Below are 26,832 nucleotides of genomic sequence, written 5' to 3' on the forward strand. Positions count from 1 at the left end.
AGAGATAGTGTAACGCATTACACGCAGCATTAGTCTAGTACATTGCTCGTCCAACCTAGTAGTCAACGTCAGCTGGGCTAGCATGAGAACCAACTTCTCTCTTCCAGGCTCCACAGCAAGCTACGTTTTCAATGCAAGGTGACAGTTCGTAAATAATTTGGTACATTACAAATTGGATACAGCCCGTCGTCTTAGATCAATGACATCATAGTTCACTCATAGAAATTAATGTTTTTATTTTTGAGACAGATAATAAATCCGTTATCTTCTGTGGCAAGGCACTGTCATTGTAAATTGGGTATCCCATTCTTCAGTAATCCCACGTCGTCTTCTACTGTTGATATCAGCATGGTGTCTTGCAGTGGTTTGTAGAACGTGACCTGACAGACAGCTGCCAAACTACTACTGCTCTGAACAACACGTAGGGCCCTTCAGACGAATGTCGAGAAACAAAGGAATGCAGGACAGAGAAAACAGATGGTAGACACATATCACTTACATTGCGATCGTTGTGTACATCCATATTTCAAACATAATATTAAGTATATCGCTTCTATGAGTCCTAGTATCCTCTTTTCAGTTGACTCATATAGCTCAACAGAAAAATGGGGAACTATTGCAAAAATGAAAGAAAAAGGCACAGAAGTAACTTTAGCATGGACCACATCAGTTGACATATTGTCGCAGAAGAAGCTGAGTAGCACTATGGTGCAGTGGTTATGATACTAAACCCTATTGCATGGAGGGTCACGAGTTCAAAACTCACCTAGACTGTAGAATTTTAATGTCTATATTCAGTTCAAGTACATTCTAGAAGTATCCACAGATGTCAAGAATCATTGTACTGGAATCTTCTGTAGCTGCATATATACTGTATGTGTTCTGTCTGGAGGCAGTTTGCTCCGCACTCTTGTATGTGCAAGTGCTGAGTAAACATTTGTTAAGTAAAGATGGTGTTCGTCATTCATCTAATTACACCTTCTTGTATGTGACATTATTCTGGTGGAGACGCCGGGTATTGGAACTTGTGATAGCACACATTATCGACGACACAGTGGCTCCCACCAGGCCACAACCGAGTCGCCGTTTACGTGGCGAGAAACCAGAGTTAGAGGCATATCCAACAGACCGCAAACTATCGGAGGCAGAAGAAAAGGATGTTATGATGACTGCAACTGTGTGCCACCACATGAGACATCCTTCCGGGTTCTCTGGTGACGATGGCCAAGATCCAAACAAGTGGCCCTGAAGGTATATGAGCGTATAGCCAAATTTAACAAATGGGATGACACCATGTGTTTGGCTAATGTCTTTTTCTACTTGGAGGGCACTGCCAAGCAATGGTACGAGAACAACGAGGAAATGTTCACATGCTGGGAAGTACTCCAGGTGGAACTGTGCAAGTATTTGAGCAACCCACAACAACAGAAGTGCAAGGCTGAAGATAAAGCGCAGGGCACAGCGTCCAGGAGAAACTACAGCATCCTACATTCAAGACATCTTGGAGCGGTGTAAAATAGTGGATCCTAGAATGGAGGAGGAAGATAAAGTTGCACATCTCATAAAGGGTGTTGCTGAGGACATGTATCAAGCCCTACTCCTGCAGGAGGTTCCGACAGCAGATGACTTCATAAATGGTGTCAGTATATCGAGACAATGCACCAAAACTAATTACATGCATGAAGTTTGAACGGCTTCCAAACATTGTATCGATGTCTGTGATGGAGGATTTTGCAAGAAGAACTTTGATCTGCTTGGAAAGAGGTGGCTACCAGTGATTCCTAAACACATGCGGTTAGAAGTTCTACAGAAATTCTATGACATACCTGAGGCCAGACACTTGGGATTTAATAAGACATACGATGGAATCTCCAAGAGATTTTTCTGGCCAAGTTTATTTAGGAGTGCCTGTCACTATGTGACGCACTGTCTAGAGTGCCAGAGGAGAAAGGCAGTTTCTCAGAAACCACCTGGCCGACTCATATGAATTCCAACAGCCGAAACGCCTTTCCAGCACGTTGGGATTGACCACCTCTGACGACTTCCGACGTCTGCTAGTGGCAATAGACAGATTATTGTTTGCACTGATTATCTGTCATGCTATGCCATTACAAAAGCCATGAAATCTGCCGAAGCATCCAAAGTAGCCAAGTTCATCGTGGATGACATTGTATTAAAACACGGCACCCCAAAGTCGTTAATTACTGATTGAGGGAAAGTTTTTCAATCGAATCTTGTGACCGAGATAAACCGTCAGTGCAACACTACTCATCATATGACAACTGCCCAGTGATGGGATGGTGAGGCGCGGTGACTCGAGCGCACCGAGAATTCCTTGAGCTTCTAGTTCTCAAGCAATTCTCGAGAAGCTCACGAGAAACGGCTCGGCTGCATGTGCCGCAGTGCGCCAATTGGCTGTGACAACATACGCCGTGCCGCTGTTGTTTTATGAATTGAATGCTCAAAAAATACGACGGGCATGATTAGACATCTTAAACTGCACAATTTATCGAGCAATAAAACAGCGATGTTCATGGATACAGAGGCTCATTCTTCCAAAAGTGCGAGGCAGACAACATATCCAGGTAAGTATGGTACAAAAGGTGAATTCTGTGCAAAAGTTCGGATAGTGTCCGAAGCAGTCCACCACGCTTAAAAAACATTGATTTTTTAGTCGTACTCCGATAACATACAACATACTCCTAAATCAAACCTATACTATCCTAGCTTTTGCACGATACGATATGTAATTTTATTGGACTAGTTGTTGAGCATAACGAATCCCCTTGCAGGAGCACTGCTCTAAATCTTACATTTCTCTTCATAGAGGGAAGTAAACGGCAACAGCTAGATGAAGCACTAGTGACCATGATAACAGACGATTTTCAACCGCTTTCAATCGTCGAGGACACTGGTTTTTGACGTTTTGTTTCATTGTTGGACCCACAATACTCGATACCAAATTGAAAAAAGTTGCTCCTCATGACTGTGGACGATTACCATAAACAGAAAGAGGCTGTAAACTTGGCCATGAAAATCTCTACTTGTGTTTCTTTAACAATCGATATTTGGACCTCACTCAATTGTGAGGCATATACTGCTGTAACTGGTCATTTCATTAACACTAATTGGTGCCTGAAAGCTTTAGCTGTCGAGACAGTGTTTCCTAGAAAAGCATACAGCGCTAAATATTAGTGAGGTGTTAGATAACGTGATTTCAAAATGGAACATTGGAAACAAAGCTGTAGGCATCACAACTGACAATGCCAGTAACATGACGGCAGCCGTACAACTTATTCACAGTGGCAACATAGATATGCAACATGTGCCTTGTTTAGCACACACCATCAATTTAGTTGTGAAAAGTTTTTTGAACAGCAACAGTAAGCTCTGCATAACGCGGGAAAAGGCCAGAAAAATTGTTAGCTATTTTAAAACAAGTTGCAATGCTAACGAAAAACTCCACGAGATTCAGGATCTAATGAAAAAACCTGTTCATAAATTGATTTAGGAAACCGAAACCCGATGGAACAGTACGTTTTATATGCTACAACGTCTAGTGGAGCAAAAGGAATGCATTGCAGCCTGTTTATCATCTTTGTATTCAGGTGTAGAGAACTTCACAGCTGACGAGTGGCAAATTTTTGTGTGTACTGGAGCCATTTAAAGTGGTAACAAGTGAAAACTATACCTCTCTTTCAAACGCTATTCCAATAATCAGACTGCTAATCCTAACCATATGCAATGAGAAGTGGGCTACAACGACAGCACAAGAGCTACAGCAACATCTGCACAACTCACAAACAGCCCGCTAGGATTAATAGAAACAAACAAAGTACATGCCGTTGCCACAGCTCTCAACCCAAGATTCAAAACGTTACCATTTACGAATCCCATTCATTTAAAACATGCCGTTGCAAGCCTAATTGCAGAGTGCACAACGACACTAGCCACAAGTACCATTTCATATAAAATGCCAGTAGTTCCTTATGGGCTTCTTTCGATGAAGCAGTTGTGATAGCATAGATCTGGAGGTACAACGATATTTGCAAGAACCGTACCTACAGCGCACAGATAATCCTTTACACTACTGGAAAAAATGAAAACAATTACCCAGGTCTAGCTGTCGTGGCAAAAAAATATCTTGCAATACCTGCAACTTCTGTTCCCAGTGAAAGAATATTTTCGAAAAGAGGACTACTTATAAACAAACAAAGCAGCTGACTAAAAGGCCAAGTGGTTAATAGAATCATATTTCTAAACAAAAATCGACAGCAGTGCAGCAATGGGATGTAAAGATGCCTTCTGCTGAACACATTTTGTTTCCTTTCTTTCTTCAGTAAGTAAATGCATGTACACTGTTTCTATGTATAAAAGGCTATAGCACTACTCTTACGTATAATGCATGCATGCATACTTGCATACATGTAGAATGTACAAGGTAATTTATTTTGGAAGAATAAAGCTTCTGTTTCATGCGAATTCTGTGTTTTGTTTTAAACAACAATTTTATGATTTTTCTCTTACGAGACATATACTAATACTTCAGTACACATTAATAACGGTAGTACAGTTGATATCAATCATAGAATTTCAAAATTTCTGTGCACGTACGTACAACGAGTACGAGCGCTGCGGCTCAGTGCTTCGTGTACTGAAGGTTTGCGCAATTTCTCAGAGAGGACAGCACTGTCAACTTCTCGAGCGTACCCGAGACATTCTCAAGAAATTGCCTTCGCATCGCGCGTTTCTCGAGCGCGATCATAGCCCATCCCTACGACTGCCTACCACCCACAAACTAATGGCCTTACTGAATGCCTTAATAAGACCTTGGCCGACATACTATCAATGTTGAGCATAGCAACTGAGATAAGATACTACCTTTGTGACGTTTGACTACAACACCGCCAGACAAGACACCACAGGATTTACTCCATTTTTCCTGGTGAATGGGTGTGAGGCAACTATGACGATGGACACTGTTTCTGTTAAAGCCTGATGACGTGGATGACGACTACATCAGCCACATGTTAACCAGAGCTGAGGAAGCTCGGCAGTTGGCTCGGGTCCGCACACTGCATGCTCAAGAAAACGATCGCCGAAGGTATGACGCGAGCCATCGCCATGTTGTCTATCAGCCTGGTGACCTCGTCTGGATCTTCACTCCTGTTCGGAAGGCTGGTCTGTCTGAGAAGCTCCTCAGGCACTACTTTGGACATTATACAATTGACTTGTCTGATGTTACTTATGAAGTTGAAGATTTCGACCCTGACAATGAAAGGTCAGAGATACGGTCCACATCCTTCGAATGAAGCCCTATAAAGATCCTGCTACCAAGGGTAAATTCGAAGCTCAACAATAGGCAATAATCAGAAAGGTGACGAAGATAAGTTCTAAGAAGATCACTGCCAGGGTGAGAATCAGTCGTCAGGAGTCTGAGTATGCAGGACCAATGACTCGTTCCTGGTCTAGGAGGACGTACCACCGAGAAGCTGTTCTCTTAAGGACGGAGAAATGTCACAGAAGAAGCTGAATAGCACCATGGCGTAGTGGTTATGATACTGAACTGTTGCATGGAGGGTCACAAGTTCAAAACTCATATGGAGTGTAGAATTTTAATTTTTATATTCGGTTCAAGTATATTCTAGAAGTATCAACAAATATCAAGAATCATTGTATTGGAATGTTCTGTAGCTATATATATATACTGAATGTGTTCTGGCTGAATGAATTGAAATGAACAAATTATTTAAATTAATGCAAGTGACAAAAATTGTACACAATGTCTGGCCTTTTTTTAAAAAACACATTTATTTATTTCAATTTACAATGACGACGCCTCACCACAGAAAAAAGCTGATTTGTACTTACCTCAGCTCAGTACAGCCGATAGAAACACAAAAAACAACCGAAAATTTAAGTTCCTAGCTTTCGGAATAAATGTTCCTTCATCAGGGAGGAGAGAGGGGAAAGAAAGGGAAGAAGGGAAAGTGGATTTAGTTACTCACAACCCAGGTTATGAAGCAACAGGGAAAGGAAAACAGGGAAGGTAGCAAGGATGGAGGCATGGTTGTCTGAGGGAAGCCAAAGATATTCTACTGCAGGTACTGTGCCAGCTTCAAACCAAAGAGGTTGCATACAGAAGTAAAGAGGTGTATAGTATAAAGATGTAGGATGGAAAGATGCATGAATGGCTAAAGAGGAAAGGGAAAGAGGAGAAGACTGAAAAGTAAATGGGAGTGAGGTTGTTTAACGTAGGTTCAGTCCAGGGGGATGGCGGGATGAAAGGATGTGCTGGAGTGCAAGTTCCCATCTCCGCAGTTCAGAGGGACTGGTGTTGGGTGGGAGAAGCCAAATGGCACGTACAGTGTAGCAGGTTCCTAGGTCCCTAGAATTATGCTGGAGGGCATGCTCCGCTACTGGGTATTGGACATCTCCTAGGCGGACAGTTCGTCTGTGTCCGTTCATACGCTCAGCCAGTTTAGTTGTTGTCATACCAATGTAAAAGGCTGTGCAGTGCAGGCATGTCAGCTGATAAATGACATGTGTAGTCTCACACGTGGCCCTGCCTTGAATTGTGTATGTTTTCCTAGTAGCGGGGCTGGAGTAGGTGGTTGTGGGGGGATGCATGGGGCAGGTTTTGCAGCGGGGTCGGTTACAGGGGTAGGAACTGCTGGGCAGAGAAGGTAGTCTGGGAATATTGCAGGGTTTAACAAGGATGTTACGGAGGTTAGGGGGACGACGAAAGGCAACTCTGGGTGGTGTGGGGAGAATTTTGTCAAGGGATGATCTCATTTCAGGGGTTGACTTGAGAAAGTCATATCCCTGGCGGAGTAATTTATTGATGTATTCGAGGCCAGGATAATATTGGGTGACAAGGGGGATGCTTCTGTGTGGTCTGAGGGTAGGAATATTGTTGTTGGACAGGGAGGAATGTATTGCTCGGGAGATCTGTTTGTGGACAAGGTCTGCAGGATAGTTGCGGGAGAGGAAAGCACTGGTCAGGTTATTGGTGTAATAGTTGAGGGATTCATCACTGGAGCAGATACGTTTGCCACGAATACCTAGGCTGTAGGGAAGGGAGCGTTTGATGTGGAATGGATGGCAGCTATCAAAGTGAAGGTACTGTTGTTTGTTGGTGGGTTTGATATGGACAGAGGTGTGGATGTGAGCTTCAACAAGATGAAGGTCAACATCCAGGAAGGTGGCTTTGGTTTTGGAGAAGGACCAGGTGAAATTCAGATTCGAAAAGGAGTCGAGGTTATGGAGGAAATTAAGGAGTGTTTCTTCACCATGAGTCCAGACCACAAAGATGTCATCTATAAACCTATACCAGGCCAGGGGAAGCAGCTGTTGGGTCTTCAGGAAAGCCTCCTCCATGCGGCCCATGAAGAGGTTGGCATAGGATGGAGCCATCCTGGTTCCCATGGCAGTTCCCCTGATTTGTTTGTAGGTCTGGCCTTCAAAAGTGAAGTAATTATGGGTGAGGATGAAGTTGGTAAGTGTGATAAGGAATGAGGTTTCTGGAAGATCTTGGGGTGGGCGTTGGGAGAGGTAGTGCTCAAGGGCAGAGAGACCATGGGTGTGTGGGATGTTTGTGTAAAGGGATGTAGCATCTATGGTCACAAGAAAGGTTTCAAGTGGGAGAGGAGTGGGAATGGATTTGAGGCGTTCTAGGAAGTGGTTTGTGTCCTTGATGTAGGATGGGAGTCTGCAGGTGATAGGTTGGAGGTGTTGGTCTACCAGAGCTGAGATACGTTCTGTTGGGGCTTTGAAGCCTGCTACAATGGGACGGCCAGGATGGTTTTCTTTGTGGATTTTGGGTAATAGGTAGAAGGTAGGGGTACGTGGCTCAGGTGGAGTGAGTAAGTCTATGGAAGCTATTGTGAGGCCTTGTGAGGGACCTTGGATTTTTAGGATTTTCTGCAGCTCAGTCTGAATGGAGGGAATGGGATCCTGGGTAACAGCTTTGTAGGTTGAGGTGTCGGAGAGTTGACGCAGTCCTTCTGCCACATACTCCACACGGTCAAGTACCACACAGACCAAATCTCAACTTTAACCACAGTCAAATGCCACATATCACCAACTCCAATTCAGTTCTAAGCCTCTCATCCAGATCCCTCTCTCCTCAAGAGACATCTGTTCTATCAAAAGGCTTAACCTTTAGCCCCACACCTAAATTCAACCACACTGCCCTGGTTAAAGATCTCCTCTCTTTCACCCGGAACCTCAACTGGAAATATCACTTCACCACCCAAACACAGCCCCCAAATACTAGACCCAGTGTTGAACCTTGTTTAGAACAGTTCCGACCGCCTTCTCAAAGGGATCCTCCTCCCCTCCCCCAAAACCATCCCTTGCAGACATTTCAGGAATTCCTCACATCCAGTGTTGCCTCCCAGTCCTTCTTGAAGAACATCCCGACAACCCCCAACATCACCCCAGCTGAATCCCGTGCCATTAAGCAGCTGAAAACAGACCGCTCTATTGTAATCCTTCCGGCGGATAAAGGCTCCACAACTGTGGTACTTGACTGTGTGGAGTATGTGGCAGAAGGACTGCGTCAACTCTCCGACACCTCAACCTACAAAGCTGTTACCCAGGATCCCATTCCCTCCATTCAGACTGAGCTGCAGAAAATCCTAAAAATCCAAGGTCCCTCACAAGGCCTCACAATAGCTTCCATAGACTTACTCACTCCACCTGAGCCACGTACCCCTACCTTCTACCTATTACCCAAAATCCACAAAGAAAACCATCCTGGCCGTCCCATTGTAGCAGGCTTCAAAGCCCCAACAGAACGTATCTCAGCTCTGGTAGACCAACACCTCCAACCTATCACCTGCAGACTCCCATCCTACATCAAGGACACAAACCACTTCCTAGGACGCCTCAAATCCATTCCCACTCCTCTCCCACTTGAAACCTTTCTTGTGACCATAGATGCTACATCCCTTTACACAAACATCCCACACACCCATGGTCTCTCTGCCCTTGAGCACTACCTCTCCCAACGCCCACCCCAAGATCTTCCAAAAACCTCATTCCTTATCACACTTACCAACTTCATCCTCACCCATAATTACTTCACTTTTGAAGGCCAGACCTACAAACAAATCAGGGGAACTGCCATGGGAACCAGGATGGCTCCATCCTATGCCAACCTCTTCATGGGCCGCATGGAGGAGGCTTTCCTGAAGACCCAACAGCTGCTTCCCCTGGCCTGGTATAGGTTTATAGATGACATCTTTGTGGTCTGGACTCATGGTGAAGAAACACTCCTTAATTTCCTCCATAACCTCGACTCCTTTTCGAATCTGAATTTCACCTGGTCCTTCTCCAAAACCAAAGCCACCTTCCTGGATGTTGACCTTCATCTTTTTGAAGCTCACATCCACACCTCTGTCCATATCAAACCCACCAACAAACAACAGTACCTTCACTTTGATAGCTGCCATCCATTCCACATCAAACGCTCCCTTCCCTACAGCCTAGGTATTCGTGGCAAACGTATCTGCTCCAGTGATGAATCCCTCAACTATTACACCAATAACCTGACCAGTGCTTTCCTCTCCCGCAACTATCCTGCAGACCTTGTCCACAAACAGATCTCCCGAGCAATACATTCCTCCCCGTCCAACAACAATATTCCTACCCTCAGACCACACAGAAGCATCCCCCTTGTCACCCAGTATTATCCTGGCCTCGAATACATCAATAAATTACTCCGCCAGGGATATGACTTTCTCAAGTCAACCCCTGAAATGAGATCATCCCTTGACAAAATTCTCCCCACACCACCCAGAGTTGCCTTTCGTCGTCCCCCTAACCTCCGTAACATCCTTGTTAAACCCTGCAATATTCCCAGACTACCTTCTCTGCCCAGCGGTTCCTACCCCTGTAACCGACCCCGCTGCAAAACCTGCCCCATGCATCCCCCCACAACCACCTACTCCAGCCCCGCTACTAGGAAAACATACACAATTCAAGGCAGGGCCACGTGTGAGACTACACATGTCATTTATCAGCTGACATGCCTGCACTGCACAGCCTTTTACATTGGTATGACAACAACTAAACTGGCTGAGCGTATGAACGGACACAGACGAACTGTCCGCCTAGGAGATGTCCAATACCCAGTAGCGGAGCATGCCCTCCAGCATAATTCTAGGGACCTAGGAACCTGCTACACTGTACGTGCCATTTGGCTTCTCCCACCCAACACCAGTCCCTCTGAACTGCGGAGATGGGAACTTGCACTCCAGCACATCCTTTCATCCCGCCATCCCCCTGGACTGAACCTACGTTAAACAACCTCACTCCCATTTACTTTTCAGTCTTCTCCTCTTTCCCTTTCCTCTTTAGCCATTCATGCATCTTTCCATCCTACATCTTTATACTATACACTTCTTTACTTCTGTATGCAACCTCTTTGGTTTGAAGCTGGCACAGTACCTGCAGTAGAATATCTTTGGCTTCCCTCAGACAACCATGCCTCCATCCTTGCTACCTTCCCTGTTTTCCTTTCCCTGTTGCTTCATAACCTGGGTTGTGAGTAACTAAATCCACTTTCCCTTCTTCCCTTTCTTTCCCCCCTCTCCTCCCTGATGAAGGAACATTTATTCCGAAAGCTAGGAACTTAAATTTTCGGTTGTTTTTTGTGTTTCTATCGGCTGTACTGAGCTGAGGTAAGTACTGGCCAGCCCCTCTATCTCTTTGTTAGTAATTGTTTCACATCTTTATATGAGATTTTCCATTAATTAGTTAAAAAAGCTGATTTATTATCTATGTTTTTAAAGTAAAGACTATCTGTGAGTAAACCATTACATCATAGGCTAAAGCCAATTGCTTGCATCTCTATCTTCAGTTGACCCAGTTGTTTGTATTGGATCCTGAACAGTAATTTTAGTATTGGTTAGTATTGCTGTTACCAACACCTGTTACTTTATTAAAATTGGTACTTCTGGAAAGAAGAACGTACATTCCGACTATATCCATATTGCCTGGTTAATAGTGGCTTCTTGTATTCACACTTTTAACTTTTGTGCCCAGATCTTCCTTACTGGTGTTAAATCTTGTTACCCCCATTTTCAGTTTGATGTACCTATATTACTCAATTGTCTTCCCGCTCATTTCACACCAGGGTTGCCACATGCAAGGGTTCGTTTATATTTTAAGTTACCTCATTGTGATCTTCAGCTTGGAGCAGTCTCCGAACCTTCAACTTGTTAAATATTCTTATCTCTGAAGTAACTTAATTTTTACCAAAAGCCAAGACTAGGCAACTCTGGTGCACCTTTAAATAAAACCACGTATCATATGTTCAGTATTTTGTTACAGGAGACCTTCTGGGTAGCTAATAGCAAGTGTTTTTTCCTGATACAAACATACACACATTACTCATCTAAACTTCTGGTCACTTGTCTTCCTTGAGAGCATGGCTGACGTGAGAGCATGGCTGACGTGAGAGCATGGCTGACGCAGAAGACTCTCCTGCCTGCTCGTCAAAGCTCCAAGAATGTCTTCAACTAGGTGGAATACCTCATGGAACAAAATACACAAAACAGGACTTTCCCCCAATAAATCTTCTTAGCACTTACGTGCTGACGCCAGTAAAAATACGAGCATGTGTGGCCTGCCCAAAAGTCCAGCGTCCATAAGTTTATGGGTGCGTCCTCTCGTTCTTTCCCTTCCTTCCTTTGTGTGTTCTTGCGGCTCCAGCTTGTCTGGGAGGCACTGCATGGACTGTAGTTTGAGTATTGGTCACTAGATGGTGTCGACATGCTGTGGAAGGGTGTGCTTCCCTTTTTATGTGTCGGGTTTTGTGAGTGGCGATTTTTTCCCGCGCAGTCTCAGTAGTGTCGACATGGCGAAGTGTGGCTTGACGGACGAAGAAATTGCTCACAAGTTATATCATGATTTAGAAGAAAGTGACGATTTGTCAGAGGAAGATATTGTAGATGACTCTGATGATAATGTGGACTATGTTCATGAAGAAGTTTCTGGCAGTTCAGGTAAAGAAGTCTGACAAAAAAACATACATAATTTTGTCCAGATTTTCACTGAAAAAGCTCTCAGTACGCTATATGATTTTATTTGCATATACTACTCTTCTGATAGATTCAGAAGAGGAGAGCAGGTGTCCAAGCACTTCAGCAGCAAGTAATCCCATCGATATTGTGCCTGAGGAACGAGCGAGACTGATGGCGTGGGGGAAGCCGAGACCTGCGTGCCGCACCGATTCTGAGGAGGGTTGGACGACTACTGATTGTGCACCAGATATCAATCTATTCTCAAGACAATACAGAATATGCAATGTTTTCAGTTTAGATCAGAACAGTGCACTTCTGGATTTTTTTCAAATTTCCTGACAGACAGTATGATGAAACATATAAAGGAACAAACTAATCTGTATGCTCAACAATGCATCAGGAAATTACGAAGCACAAATTCCCTTTCACCCACCTGCTCATTATCAAAGTGGAAAGGAGTTACACTTATGGAAATAAGGAAGTTTCTGGCAATTGTAGTCCATATGCGTGTAAGTGTGAGGCCACGTATAAGAGAGCACTAGTCCAAGAACCCTGTTGTGTTGTGTAATTTCTGTCCAAACATCTTGAGCCGTGACAGATTTCTTTCTGTTTTGAGAAACTTCCATATTAGTGATAATTCCTTAGCTAAGAGGAAAGGAGAAACTGGCTATGACCCACTGCACAAGGTGAGACCCCTCCTAGATAATGTGTGTGCTAACTTGCAAGGTGCATATACGCCATCTCAAAAAATTACAATAGATGAAGGCATGTTTAAATTTCGAGGTCGTGGATATTTCAAACAGTACATGCCACAAAAACCAAATAAATACAGTATGAAACTGTACGTGTTTCCGAATCTGACACAGGTTACATCTGGAATTTCTCTGTTTACGTGGGTGAAAGGTCTGACACAGTGACTCTGGTAAAGACATTGCTTGCAAATCTTTCAGGAAAAGGCTACACTTTGGTTACAGACAGATTCTACACAAGTCCAATATTTGCTTCAGAACTGGAAGCTGCAAAAACTGCTCTTGTGGGAACAACAAGAAAATCTCGGCAGGGATTGCTTCATGCTATAAAAGCTCCGAACCTTCAGTGAGGTGAACTTATTTTCAGGAGTAGAGGAAATACGTTAGCACTGTGTTGGAAGGAAAAAAGAAATGTGCATGTGATAAGTACAAGGCACACTGCTGAGATGGTCACTTTCACTGATCAGAGAGGAAGAGAGAAGTCAAAGCCAGCCCGTGTAGTGGACTACAATAAAAACAAGTTTGGTGTTGACTTATCAGATCAGCATTGTCATATGGCGCATTTGAACACTGAACTGTTAAGTGGTGGCGAAAGTTGGCATTCCATGTTATACTAATGGCCAGTGTAAATTCCTGCATATTATACAATAAAGTAACTGGAAAACGCCTCACAACATCTCACTTCATGGCAGTTATCTGTGCAGATCTTGCACAAAGCAAAGATCTTTACCCCCGACGTGGTCCATCTGGACTCTCAAGACTATCAACTGGAAATCACTTCCTGGAAAAGATTGAGACAGCAGTAGGTAACAAACAGAAACAAAAACAGTGTGTAGTGTGTTCTCTGAACTGTACCCACTTACCCAGTCTTGACCTGGAAATTATTTCATGGTGGCATCAGCTAGTGAAAGTATTTTAAGAAACACTGTCATACTAAATTCTTTATACCTGCAAATCACATCACACTGTTTGGGGGTTATGCTGCAATATAAAATGTTTTGCATTTTTACGTAAATCAGTATAGATAACTGGCACTGGATGTGAGACAATTATGTGTTAACATTATATTACACATACTATTTGTTAATTTGAAGTGTGTGAATGTGTTGAAGTATATAAATAAACTGTCAAGCATTCACTGACCTACAGAATTTGTTTTATATAAGCAGCACACCCTGCTGCAAAATACTCTTGACAGAGCACAAAAAAGGTGACTATGCTCCTCTTACAAAGATGCTAGCAGAAATGTGGTGAAACAGCTGCCTCATTCCACCTTCCGTACCAAGAATTTTGCCATGCAAACATATTCACATTTTTGTGCCGAAACAGTGTAGCACAGAGATGACTATGGGAGAGAAAGAAAGGGGCAGTGAAAGAGAGAAGGGTGAAGACAATAGAAGTAGGAACCAAAGAGAGATGAGACAGAGATGGTCAGTGACAGGAGAAGAGAAAAATGGATGGATGGATGTAGACGCAATGGGAGCTACAGAGAGGAGAAAATGAAAAAAAAAGAGTGAGTAGAAACCATACACAGGCTTGGGGCAGCTGCAGCCCCCTGACCAGCAAAATTTCACATAAAACAATTTGCCATTTTTTCCCATCTCCTACACCCAAGTTTCTCAGTCTAGGTGTGTCAAAACCTCAAGCAGACCATCCTCGAGGACACGTGTGGGGAGGAGAGAATGTTTGTTGACAAGAAAGACAGTGGACTGTAAGTGAGAAAGAGACTGTGGCAATGGATGGGAAAAAAAAAAAAAAGGGACAAAGACAATGGCAGTGGCGGTGGGACAGAGCGACAGTGAAAGTGGCAGAGCAGGAGACAATGGTAAGGAAGCACAAGGTAAAGGGGTGATAAGAGTGAGAGTTGGTGAGACAGACAGGAAAATCTGCCAATGGAAGCAAAAGGTGACAATGTGAGACAGACATATATACACAGTGGCAGTGAGAGGAGATACCAAGTATGAAGGTTTCACTAAAAGAGAGACTGGGTAGAAGGATTTAGAATGTTCTGTGTTGAAGTAGTTTGATCATGCCTGCATGCCAAAATTTTTGGTGAGAATGGTGAGATTAAGACTGGGGCAGCTGGTTCCCCTTTTCTTCCACTCTCTTAAAGGGGTGCATATTTGCCTTTTTTGGGTGCCAAAAAGGGCAGTTTTGTATAAACTTTGGCTCCTCAAATATTTTGCCAATTTGTAAGAAATAATATGTCATTATGCAACATTTTGCTCTGCTTGAGGCACACTATGGTAGAGCCTCATGCAGAATTTGTAGGTGCAATATTCTGAGGGTAGGGGAGGGGGACAGGATGTGGCACACTGGGACAACAAATACTGAAATGACCGATACCTTAATTTGTGACTTTTCGATTCTATAGCTGTATATTTTTCTCACACCTTCTGAATAACTGCTGTTTTGTCTATCCATATTTCCAGTTTGTCAAGGACATTATTTTCAATTTTGTATCAGGTACAAGTTTTATAATATAAATCAATCTACTGCCCATAAAACTTTCCAGTGTTATCATCCTGTGTACATCTCTGGAACATGACAATTTTTCACATAAAAAAAAGGAGAGAGAGAGAGAGAGAGAGAGAGAGAGAGAGAGAGAGAGAGAGAATAGTAGTAGTAGTAGTAGTAGTAGTAGTAATCTGCGACATAATCAAGAACACATACAGAATCTGAAAACATATTAAAAATATAATTAAAATATGACAAACAACCAGTGTTTGAAAGTAAAATTTATGAGTTTACATGAAAGTGTTAAACAACTAAAACTGTAATAGTATCAGAGGATAATGAAATTCAATAGATGATTATGTGATTTTATTAAATGTGATGTGGCAGTGACCACAGCACTCAGTCAAATCAAGTCAGTCAGTCTTCTTCAAAGGCAGCATAGTCAGACTCTGCCACAGTCAGGCCTTTGTAAAAGTTAGTGTATTTTACTGGTTTTAATTAATAACATGGAAATGAACATCGAAGTCATGTGTAGATAATTTTTATTTCTATATGCACAATGAATCCAGATATAAAATTATATTACAGCAAATCAAGATCAACAAGGAGAAACTAAGATATGTAACATTCTACTACAAACAGTAACATTCTGTGATATGCTAACAGAAATCACTTACAAGCCAAAAAACAAAATTTGCTATTTTTTATTAATTTTAAAATTTTAATAGAATTGTTATAATCTGAAAACCATATTATTGAACTTTCTTAGTGCTTAATAAAAGGGGAAATTCAGATAAATATTTATTAGTCAACATTCATTGTAAATCTTTCCCTATATTGAGAGGCATACCAGAGGACACACTTCCTTTCAAGGTATTTCTGTACTCGGGAGGTATGCAGAACTTAAGTGACACACCACAAGAAAACAATAATTTGTCATTGGAGAAACAATACAATGTAACTGAATGTCGATTTGACACTTAAATGCGAAAGTGCACACAGCTACAGCACATTGTTATTGACTATCGTGTATCTGTGTTGGAAAGCTGACCTTAAGTTACAGCGTCAGTTGATGGAAAAACACGATTTCCCATTCTCATCTGAGCAACATCATCATCCATAAAGAGCCTCATAGAGCTTCCAAAATTTCAGTACTCAGTAAGTCATTCTGTAGCAGTGATCTGGAATTTACACTTTTTTTCACTAGCAGGTATTCTTTCAGTTCATTTCCATTGTTGAGAATGGAGAATTTGTCTTCCTCGTGGTTACAGCAAGTGTGCCGAGTCGAGGATACCAATTGTTTGAAATCTGCAGAAGTCACTTAATATTGTTTCTTCAATGATGAATTATTTCTTGAAAGAAGCTATCAGGATCAACTACATAACAATGATTACTGGATTTGTTGAAGCCAGTATTTTGTTAACCAGAAAGGTCAATGGAAACTTGCAACTATATATCAATAATAAAGAACTAACCATATTACAGCCATCTTCCAATCACTTGCGTTCTTTCAGCGCTTCAACAACAGCAATCAGTTTCTGCAAGGTAACAGACAGTTCCTTGGCACAGATTTTTGCTGTTTCCCTCTCTGCCCTCTGAAAATTACAAAGCATCATTAAAACACTGACATCTGTCAGAAAATGGCTGGAAGGGAAAGGGGAGAGGATATTTATGAAGCAAGTGCAAGATCCAGAAAAGATGGTTTAAAGCCAATTCTGTTTCTGAGTGAATTATTTCCATATGAAATAAGAACATGAATGCAAACAATATTTGCAATGGAAGAGAAGAACCTGGTTACCACAGGTCAAATGTGTCTTATAAATTAATTAAATGGCACCTACAGCTAATATCAGTGCTAAGCAAACCATTTAAATTTAAACTAAATTATCTCAAAACAAGAATCTTCTTTGAACACTTACAAAACTGTGGCTGCTTTAAGTGCATGGTTTGGATTTGTCAGCTTCATCAACATGACAGAGAGATATTATTGGGTGTGTTTCTGTTGTCGACAGTTGAATAAAATACATAAAAGGACAGCTATTTTATTGAAGAAGATCTCTAGCATCATTTTTGATTAATTGTTGTAGTAGATAATTACAGAAGTGTCACACACATTTTATTTTGCATTATTGGTCACAGAGTGATTTGTGTCGTCTCCCTTAAAGCTCCAATAGCAAAAACATCTGGACATTTGGAATACAGTCAATTTAGTTAGAATTGACACACAAGAGCTTACAGTGCTGGTAATGGATCTGGTAATTTGTCTTAATCTTTTCTACTCAGGTGGAGGCCTTAGGAAGCATATCATATATCAGCAATTGAAACAGCGCTGTTCAGGAAGTCAAGGGGTCAGGAATTAGGAGTAGGCATCCATCATAGGTAATCTGTAAGACAGAACAGGGAAATTAGTTAAATACATTGGCTTATTTATGTCGCGGTTTGGAACACAGGGGGTGCACCCCTGAAATCGGCCACTGTCTGAAGGACGAACACGCCCAAGTTAAAATGTAGGTAGGGGAGTGCAGGGGAGAGCATGTTGCTACGTTGACATGGTAGCAGAGCATGCATCTATTCTGGAATCAGCACTTTGTTCGCATCTGTTAAGCAATATTAAGTTTTTGCCTTGGTTTGGAAAAACAGTAGATCCAGGGGTGGTGGAAGAGATCTCCCAGTCAAGCAACAATTTATAAGCAAGAAAAATCTTCCAACTCAGAAAATTTTGACTAGACTATCCTGGCTTCCTTTCTGACCTTGGCCACATGTTCAGCACCAAAATAAGATCTCGCACCTGTTCGAAGGAGCTCAGCAGGCCTGTGTCCACTCACTTCATTGCAGAGCTAATCTACAGCCTGTCATAGCATCACAGGACCTCTAACAACAGCAACACTTGTGTGCACAGTGGCTGCTTCTACTTTTCCAGGTCACCCCTAATACTGAAGTCAATGGTTTTAGTCTGGCTGTTTCCAACTCCCTCAAGTATCAGCACTTTGTCATCTTTGCTAAAATCTCTACACGTTTGTCCTATGTTTTACGTTAATGGCTAAGACTACCACTTTGTTCACAAAAATGACGAACCGATCGTGTGTGTGTGTGTGTGTGTGTGTGTGTGTGTGTGTGTGTGTGTGTGTGTGTGTGTAGTAGTAGTAGTAGTAGTTTGCCAACAACCCTCTCATGACTGCTTCCTAGAAATAGGACTACTTCCAGACTTACCTGACAGGTTCTCAGTACTGTACATTCCATCTATATCTGTATGAGGTTTGTTGTTCTCCAATTCCAATAGGTAACAAAATCTACTTGTTAAATAAATTCTGAAGCTGTTAACAATTTTTCACTCATTTGCTTTCTGTTTGTCACCATTCTCAGCAATCCTACTCATTCCCCCCCCCCCCCCCCCCCTGACCACCACCACCACCACCACCACCACCACCACCACCACCACCACCCCGGACGTGTGATGTGGCAGAGGGAGGAAAACAATTTATCTCACATCAGTGGAAGATGTATCTACTAGCATAGCAGGAGGGGTTGAGTGGTGGTCCGCAAACATTCAGTGCACAGGGAATTGGCTGAACTTTGAGTGTGACTATAACCACGGAGCATGAAATTGCACTAAACCTCCTGCATCACTATCCACACAAAATTACCCATGTTCAGGAGTTGCTTCTTTGCTGACCTGCCACTAAGACAAATGTTTGCTCTAGAATTTCTTGCTCACATGGAAGTGGACAATGAATGGCTATTTAACATTCTGTGGACAGATGAAGCCCATTTCCATCCCCAACAACATATCCATACACAGAATTGAAGGCATGGGCAACAGAAAATTCACTCCCACAATCAGTACCACTTTATTCTGCAAAGGTAACAATGTGGTGTGAGCTGACAGCTTTGCTTATAGTAAGGCCATTTTTTTTTTTTTTTTTTTTTTTTTTTTTTTTGAGGAGATGGGCCCTGCAGGTCCTGTTATCTGTACTGTCACTGCTAAACATTATGAGTGTCTCTTGTGCATCAATGTCATTCCAACCCTTCAACAGCTTGGATGTGTGGGTAAGATCATTTTTATGCACAATGGTGCTCTTCTACACATTGCACAACCAATGAAGCAGCTGTTGCAGAGGGATTCTGAAAATGCTAGAATTATCCGCTGTCATTTCCCTACAACCTGGCCATGCCGATCGCCTAATCTTAAGTCCATGTTACTTTTGGCTATGGGATTACCTGAAAGATGCTGCATTAAGTGCTCCAACTACGAATGTAGCCAAACTGAATGCACACACTGTGCAATACATTCTGAACATGACACTGACACTCCAATCAGTTGTGGAACATGCCATTTCTTTGATTTCAACTTGTGACAGAAAATGGTGACAGCATAATGAATATGTCCTATGCCACGACTATTAAATACCAATTTCATTGTCGCTTTTTCTGCAGTTTATAGCCTCAGAGCAATTAAAAACTGCTGCTGCTGTCTTGAACATTGCACAGCACAGCTGGTTTAATGTGCAACTCAAATCACAGCCGTCACATTGCAGTTCATCAGTCTCTTATTGCCAAACCCATTTACATTACATTGTAGCTCACAGCACCACCTAGTGGGAAAATTTTTGCTAAATTTTTCTTGTTTCATAACACTTTCTCTTTTTCGATAACCTTCCATTCAAATTAGACATCAATCTGGGCGGCAGTGTTTTCTTAAGCATTTTGAAACTAGAACTTTATAATTAAACTTCTTGTGTTAAGAACAGATGCCTCTTTTAAGCAATGCAGTCATCAATTTCTTGTGCACCAAGATCATATGGGAACAGGAAAGAGAAAATTTTCTAAACTCGTTATAGCCCAGCACTGCTCAAGCACACAGAAGTATTAACACAAGCCAACCGTAGACATAAACATTTTGACACAATCACCAGGAGTACGACAACATTTCTGCGCGTGAATGTGAGCGAACTCGGCAGAAAAGTGCAAGACAAGTACAGACCGAACTGCCCCCATTACTCTCATAACGTTACATTAAGACGCACTAGGTAAGACATAACACCACGTATCTGGTTTGGTGAAGCAGTTATGATACTGAAACAAATTGATTACACCAATCGTTTTGTTACACCATATTAAATCATCATATTAATTATCTAAGTTGCTCATATTTTTTCTTCCAGATTTTTTGAAGTCTTTGTGCATGCTATCTAAAATATGTATGTTATGTATTAACTTCAATTTAATTTCTTCCATTTTATCATCTTATATTTTCATCCATGTTATTGCAATCATTTTCTATTCCTCATTTTGCTTGATTTTTGTTGTATTTATAGTCCCTTCTTTCATTTAATTCTTCACCTCGATAATTTTGTCCATATTGCAACAAGAATTTATGTATAAAATGTTTGTACGACAATTACCACAAAAATAATTTATATATGCAACAAGAAATACATTTTCCACAGCACTGCGCAACCAGTATAAATAGATTGGAATTTTCAAATATTAAAATATTATGATGGATAAATAAAAATATTCCAATATAAAAAGTGTGATTGTAAAAGAAAGCAAGAGCAAATGAGACACTTAATACAACCTTTAAACTTACGTGACATATGATTACAAATTTCAAAAAATAAATAAATAAATACATTTAAACCAATCAAGTGAATGAAAACGATTAACAGTAATTTCCATAAAGATTTAAAAATAAAAGAAAAATTATAAGCATCTGACAGGATAAAAACCCAACAAACTATCTGCTCCTTCAGGCTCTGGAAGGACAATGTGAAATTCCAAATTTTTTTCCACTGATTAATTGCCAATGACGGACCACCAGATTGAGATGCCTGGGACCCTAACCTCTATTATGATATATATTGCTTCAAAGAGTCAATCCCACACATGAGGATCTCCTTGTGAGTCACCGAGACACACTACGAATCGTGTGATAGATAGTTAAAATTATTTTTAAAATCCACAAGTTCATTTTCTAAGTTAGATACGAAGTCCAATGGAATAATGGTCTCTCAAACACAAAGAAGATACTGCCACACTGAAAGTTGAAACTCTCACTCCCAGTTTAACTAACCTATGGCAACAGTTTCACACATTGCTATCACAACACAGAAACCTTGAAGTACTTATACAAAAACACTCTCTATACTCCAGTGATGTACAGTATTGCACATATAAGATATAATTAGTCTCACAAAATATAATATATTTTAAATAATGGCAGAATTCAATACGAGTCAACTGTGCACAGAATAGATATGTAACCTAAAATAATGTTAAGGATCCAAAAATGTACATACACAAATGTCACCTTTGTAAAATTTAAGAATGTCTATTACTATCGACAGACCAACTGTTTGTGGCAGTATAGAAGTGCTCAGAGTGGACAGGAAGACAAGTCTACCAAAATTTTAAAAATCTAACTTCAAAAGTACACTTTCTTGATCAAATCTGAGCTTCTTAATATATGTACAGGTGCTCAGGAAGATGATGATCTCATCCCTTGCTATTTAACTTAGTGCATTTTGATATCTCTCCTAATAACTTATACCGAGCGAGGTGGCGCAGTGGTTAGCACACCGGACTCGCATTCGGGAGGACGACGGTTCAATCCCGTCTCCGGCCATCCTGATTTAGGTTTTCCGTGATTACCCTAAATCGTTTCAGGCAAATGCCGGGATGGTTCCTTTGAAAGGGCAAGGCCGATTTCCTTCCCAATCCTTCCCTAACCCGAGCTTGCGCTCCGTCTCTATAGACCTCGTTGTCGACGGGACGTTAAACACTAACCACCACCACCACCACCACCACCACCACCACCACCACCACCACCTCCTAATAACTTATAACTTTTTCCAGAACAAACATTGGAAATTCTGAATGCAAAATGCATTTGCTGACAATTTGGCAGTGATCGTGTCTAAATAAAAAAACAACATGACACAGGAAAACTACACTAAATAGCAACAACAACAGGCCTGCAGAAATAAGTAAACCCTTTAAATGGAAAATCTGTATAGAAACAGCAGGAAAATTAAACTAAAGATGGAATATAGGGTGAATATACAGGTATCCCACTTCAAAAATGTTCGAGCTTATAACAGAAGCCCTAAACCCACAAGAGACCACAACTGCTGGAGGCATTCTAAAACACGCAGAAATTAGAAAACAGGAGCAAGAAATTCTAGGGACTCAGCAAGAAGACTAATCAACATTAACAAATATGAAAAGGATAGGTTGCTATTCACTGTACAGATGACACATTGAGTTGCAGACAGGCACAATGAAAAGACTGTTACACACTGAGCTTTTGGCCAAATCCTTTTTCAGAAAAAGGAAGGGAAAAACACACGCGCGCGCGCGCGCACACACACACACACACGAACGCGCGCGCGCACACACACACACACACACACACACGAACGCGCGCGCGCACACACACACACACGAACGCGCACACACGCGCGCACGCGCGCGCACGCGCACACACGCGCGCACACACGCACACACGCGCACACACGCGCGCACACGCGCACACACGCGCACACACGCGCACACACGCACGCACGCACGCACGCACGCACGCACGCACACACGCACACACGCACACACGCACGCACGCACGCACGCACGCACACACGCACACACGCACACACGCACACACGCACACACGCACACACGCACACACGCACACACGCACACACGCACACACGCACACACGCACACACGCACACACGCACACACGCACACACGCACACACGCACACACACGGTTGCTACATTCGGATGCTCTAGCCAGACTACAACAATTGTGTTGAAAGGAAGCAGCAATCCAGAGTGGGGTGGGAATGGGGGAGGGATAGTAGGGTACATATGGGGGGGGGGGGAGGGAGGGAGGGACGGAAACCAACATTGCCTCGCACAGCAGGCAAGATGCAACAACTAGAAGGAAGTAAGAAGAGTCTGCCAGGAGCAATGTTGGAAGGCTGTGGAGCGACGGGATAGACCGAGGGGGGGGGGGGGGGCACCATAGGTGGAGAGGGGGGGGCCACAAGAGGATGTGACGGGTGGGGCGGGGCCACAAGAGGATGTGACGGGTGGGGCGGGGCCACAAGAGGATGTGACGGGTGGGGCGGGGCCACAAGAGGATGTGACGGGTGGGGCGGGGCCACAAGAGGATGTGACGGGTGGGGCGGGGCCACAAGAGGATGTGACGGGTGGGCGGGGCCACAAGAGGATGTGACGGGTGGGCGGGGTGGGTGCACAAGAGGATGTGACGGGTGGGCGGGGTGGGTGCACAAGAGGAGGAGACGGGTGGGCGGGGTGGGTGCACAAGAGGAGGAGACGGGTGGGCAGGGGGGGTGCACAAGAGGATGTGACGGGTGGGCGGGGGGGTGTGCACAAGAGCATGTGACGGGTGGGCGGGGGTGGGGTGCACAAGAGGATGTGACGGGTGGGCGGGGGGGGGGGGGGGGGTGCACAAGAGGTTGTGACGGGTGGGACGGGGGGGGGTGCACAAGAGGATGTGACGGGTGGGCGGGGGGGGGGGGTGCACAAGGGGAGGAGACGGGCAGGGGGGCTGCACAAGAGGAGGAGACGGGCTGGGGGGTGCACAAGAGGAGGAGACGGGCGGGGGGGGGGGTGCACAAGAGGAGGAGACGGGCGGGGGGGGGGGTGCACAAGAGGAGGAGACGGGTGGGGGGGGTGCACAAGAGGAGGAGACGGGTGGGGGGAGGTGCACAAGAGGAGGAGACGGGTGGGGGGGGTGCACAAGAGGAGGAGACGGGTGGGGGGGGTGCACAAGAGGAGGAGACGGGTGGGGGGGTGCACAAGAGGAGGAGACGGGTGGGGGGAGGTGCACAAGAGGAGGAGACGGGTGGGGGGAGGTGCACAAGAGGAGGAGACGGGTGGGGGGAGGTGCACAAGAGGAGGAGACGGGTGGGCAGGGGGGGTGCACAAGAGGATGTGACGGGTGGGCGGGGGGGTGTGCACAAGAGCATGTGACGGGTGGGCGGGGGGGTGTGCACAAGAGCATGTGACGGGTGGGCGGGGGTGGGGTGCACAAGAGGATGTGACGGGTGGGCGGGGGTGCACAAGAGGTTGTGACGGGTGGGACGGGGGGGGGGTGCACAAGAGGATGTGACGGGTGGGCGGGGGGGGGGGGGGTGCACAAGGGGAGGAGACGGGCAGGGGGGCTGCACAAGAGGAGGAGACGGGCTGGGGGGTGCACAAGAGGAGGAGACGGGCGGGGGGGGGGTGCACAAGAGGAGGAGACGGGCGGGGGGGGGTGCACAAGAGGAGGAGACGGGCGGGGGGGGGGGTGCACAAGAGGAGGAGACGGGTGGGGGGAGGTGCACAAGAGGAGGAGACGGGTGGGGGGAGGTGCACAAGAGGAGGAGACGGGTGGGGGGAGGTGCACAAGAGGAGGAGACGGGTGGGGGGGGGTGCACAAGAGGAGGAGACGGGTGGGGGGGTGCACAAGAGGAGGAGACGGGTGGGGGGGTGCACAAGAGGAGGAGACGGGTGGGGGGGGTGCACAAGAGGAGGAGACGGGTGGGGGGGGTGCACAAGAGGAGGAGACGGGTGGGGGGGATTGCACAAGAGGAGAGGAAGAGATATGAGGAAACGGGGAGCAGATAAAGAGAAGGCAGAGGGGAAACGGGGAGCAGATAAAGAGAAGGGAGAGGGGAAACGGGGAGCAGATAAAGAGAAGGGAGAGGGGAAACGGGGAGCAGATAAAGAGAAGGGAGAGGGGAAACGGGGAGCAGATAAAGAGAAGGGAGAGGGGAAACGGGGAGCAGATAAAGAGAGGGAAGAGGGGAAATGGGGAGGAGATAAGGAGAGGAGGAGAGAGGAGAAAAAGACTGGTGAATTGGCAGAGAGCAGGACACAATGAGGGTGAAGTCACTAAGCAACTATCATTTTGAGAGTGGAGTATCTATTTGAAATGACATATTTTTCAACAACTATCATCCAAGACAGGGGGTCGGCGAAAGAAACCAATTATTAATTTATTCCCATTGTCAAATATAAGGTCTTCCAATACTAACTCACAAGAACTAGCTACTTCTATTGTAATATAAGATAAACTGTCGAATTGCAACAAGCACATCACCACCAACTTTATTTAATCTACGTTTATGAACACTGTTACGCCTTTTATAGAAATTGTGACTGAACTTACCTCTGACTTTAGCTAGCTTTCAGGACCTATAAGAATTTGAGCGTCAGCACACTATTAGTGCTTGGAGCCATGGTTCTTTCCCAACGTAAGTATGTCAATTTACAACCACAGTACCAAATGTTCCTTGGTCTACCCTCATTCTGTTTTTGCCCCATACCAAAGCATTTTTTGTACTATTGTGAGACACACTAACCTAAACTCAGCTCAGGTCACAGCCCCTGCTACCCATGTAGCTGCCACCTGTATAGAATGTACCAGTGATCTATTAAGTGAAATCCAAAATCCTACTACCCTGTTGTGTTAGCCAGGGAACACGCTGCCCAGATGCTCACAGAACCATGTGAGTCTCCTATTCAGATACTCAACTGGCTCTGTTCCAAAGGTCTGAAATTGGTCCTCATGATAGTGGTGCAAATGGTGAACTCTGCCTAGGTCCCACAAGCAAGACTGACAGTCTTTACCACTTCAGCTTGGCACCAGAAACCACACAGAATCTCTTTTGATCCGAAGTGACACTCATCATAAGTACGAACACGAGCCACCACCAGCAGTTAGCTGTATCGCTGTGCTTTTCATGGCATCCAGAATGACTCTTCACTCCTGTGATGACTCCACCATGTGCACAGTGAACTACTTCCCATTCTACACAGTTACAAATCTAAGGGACCGCATTATGCACCTACCACTGGACTCCCCCTCTGTTAAATGGGCACATCTTGCAGGTCAAGAGACTTCCTCTGAAACAGAGCGATTGACTGCATTTGGCTCAGCATCTTTATCAGTTACAGGTAGCACATGAAACCTGTTTGTCAGAAGAACTGGAGAGGCTCTTTGAATGGTCCCACGGAAAGTCTTTCATTGCCTGTCATACCTTGAAATCACTGCTCACTGACCAAGAGTGAGGGATCATCCTTTATGTGGGCAGTAACCGGGGCTGTTGCAACCTCCTCTCCCTCCCCTCCCCCTACCACACACACAGCAATGCTCACTGACAACAGCCTGAAGCTGCGTGACTGAAGCCAGTTCCCCTTGGAGCTGTGAGCAAAGAGTCGCCAATTAAGTTTGCAACTAAGCACAGCATTCACAGTCCCTAGCCGAGCTAGAAACAGAAATATACGCTAAACATTTTTAATAATGCAGAATTGTGGCTACTAGACACACAAATAACCAAGAAATTTAAGAATTCAGCCAAAAATGCACGTAGTAAGTTGCTTCTTATTGTTAGAAACTCAAAACAACTCATAATCTAAACACTATGCTCTGAGGTGCTGCTGACTTTTCACAATGGATTGACAGGACATCACAAAAGTGTAAGTAAGGGCAGCTCATTTTGTATTATCGCAAAATTGGGAAAAGAGTGTCCGAGATATGATGCCCAAGATGTGATGGCAATCATTAAAATAAAGACTTTTTAT

At 44.0% G+C, this 26,832-nt stretch overlaps 1 protein-coding gene across 3 annotated transcripts in view; it reads right to left on the reverse strand.

Moving 5' to 3' along the window:
* Positions 1-15,763: 15,763 nt before the first annotated feature.
* Positions 15,764-26,832, reverse strand: part of LOC126335071 (uncharacterized) — a 151,634-nt gene continuing 140,565 nt past the window's right edge. For all 3 annotated transcript variants that reach the window (XR_007564811.1, XM_049997955.1, XM_049997956.1), the window contains one exon: positions 15,764-16,833. Coding sequence is in view for 2 of the 3 variants with exons in the window: in XM_049997955.1 (XP_049853912.1) it covers positions 16,735-16,833 (99 nt within the window). In the remaining variant the exon portion in view is untranslated. The remainder of the gene's footprint in view (positions 16,834-26,832) is intronic.

The sequence above is a fragment of the Schistocerca gregaria genome, chromosome 2, assembly GCF_023897955.1.
Source record: "Schistocerca gregaria isolate iqSchGreg1 chromosome 2, iqSchGreg1.2, whole genome shotgun sequence".
Taxonomy (NCBI): Eukaryota; Metazoa; Arthropoda; class Insecta; order Orthoptera; family Acrididae; genus Schistocerca; species Schistocerca gregaria.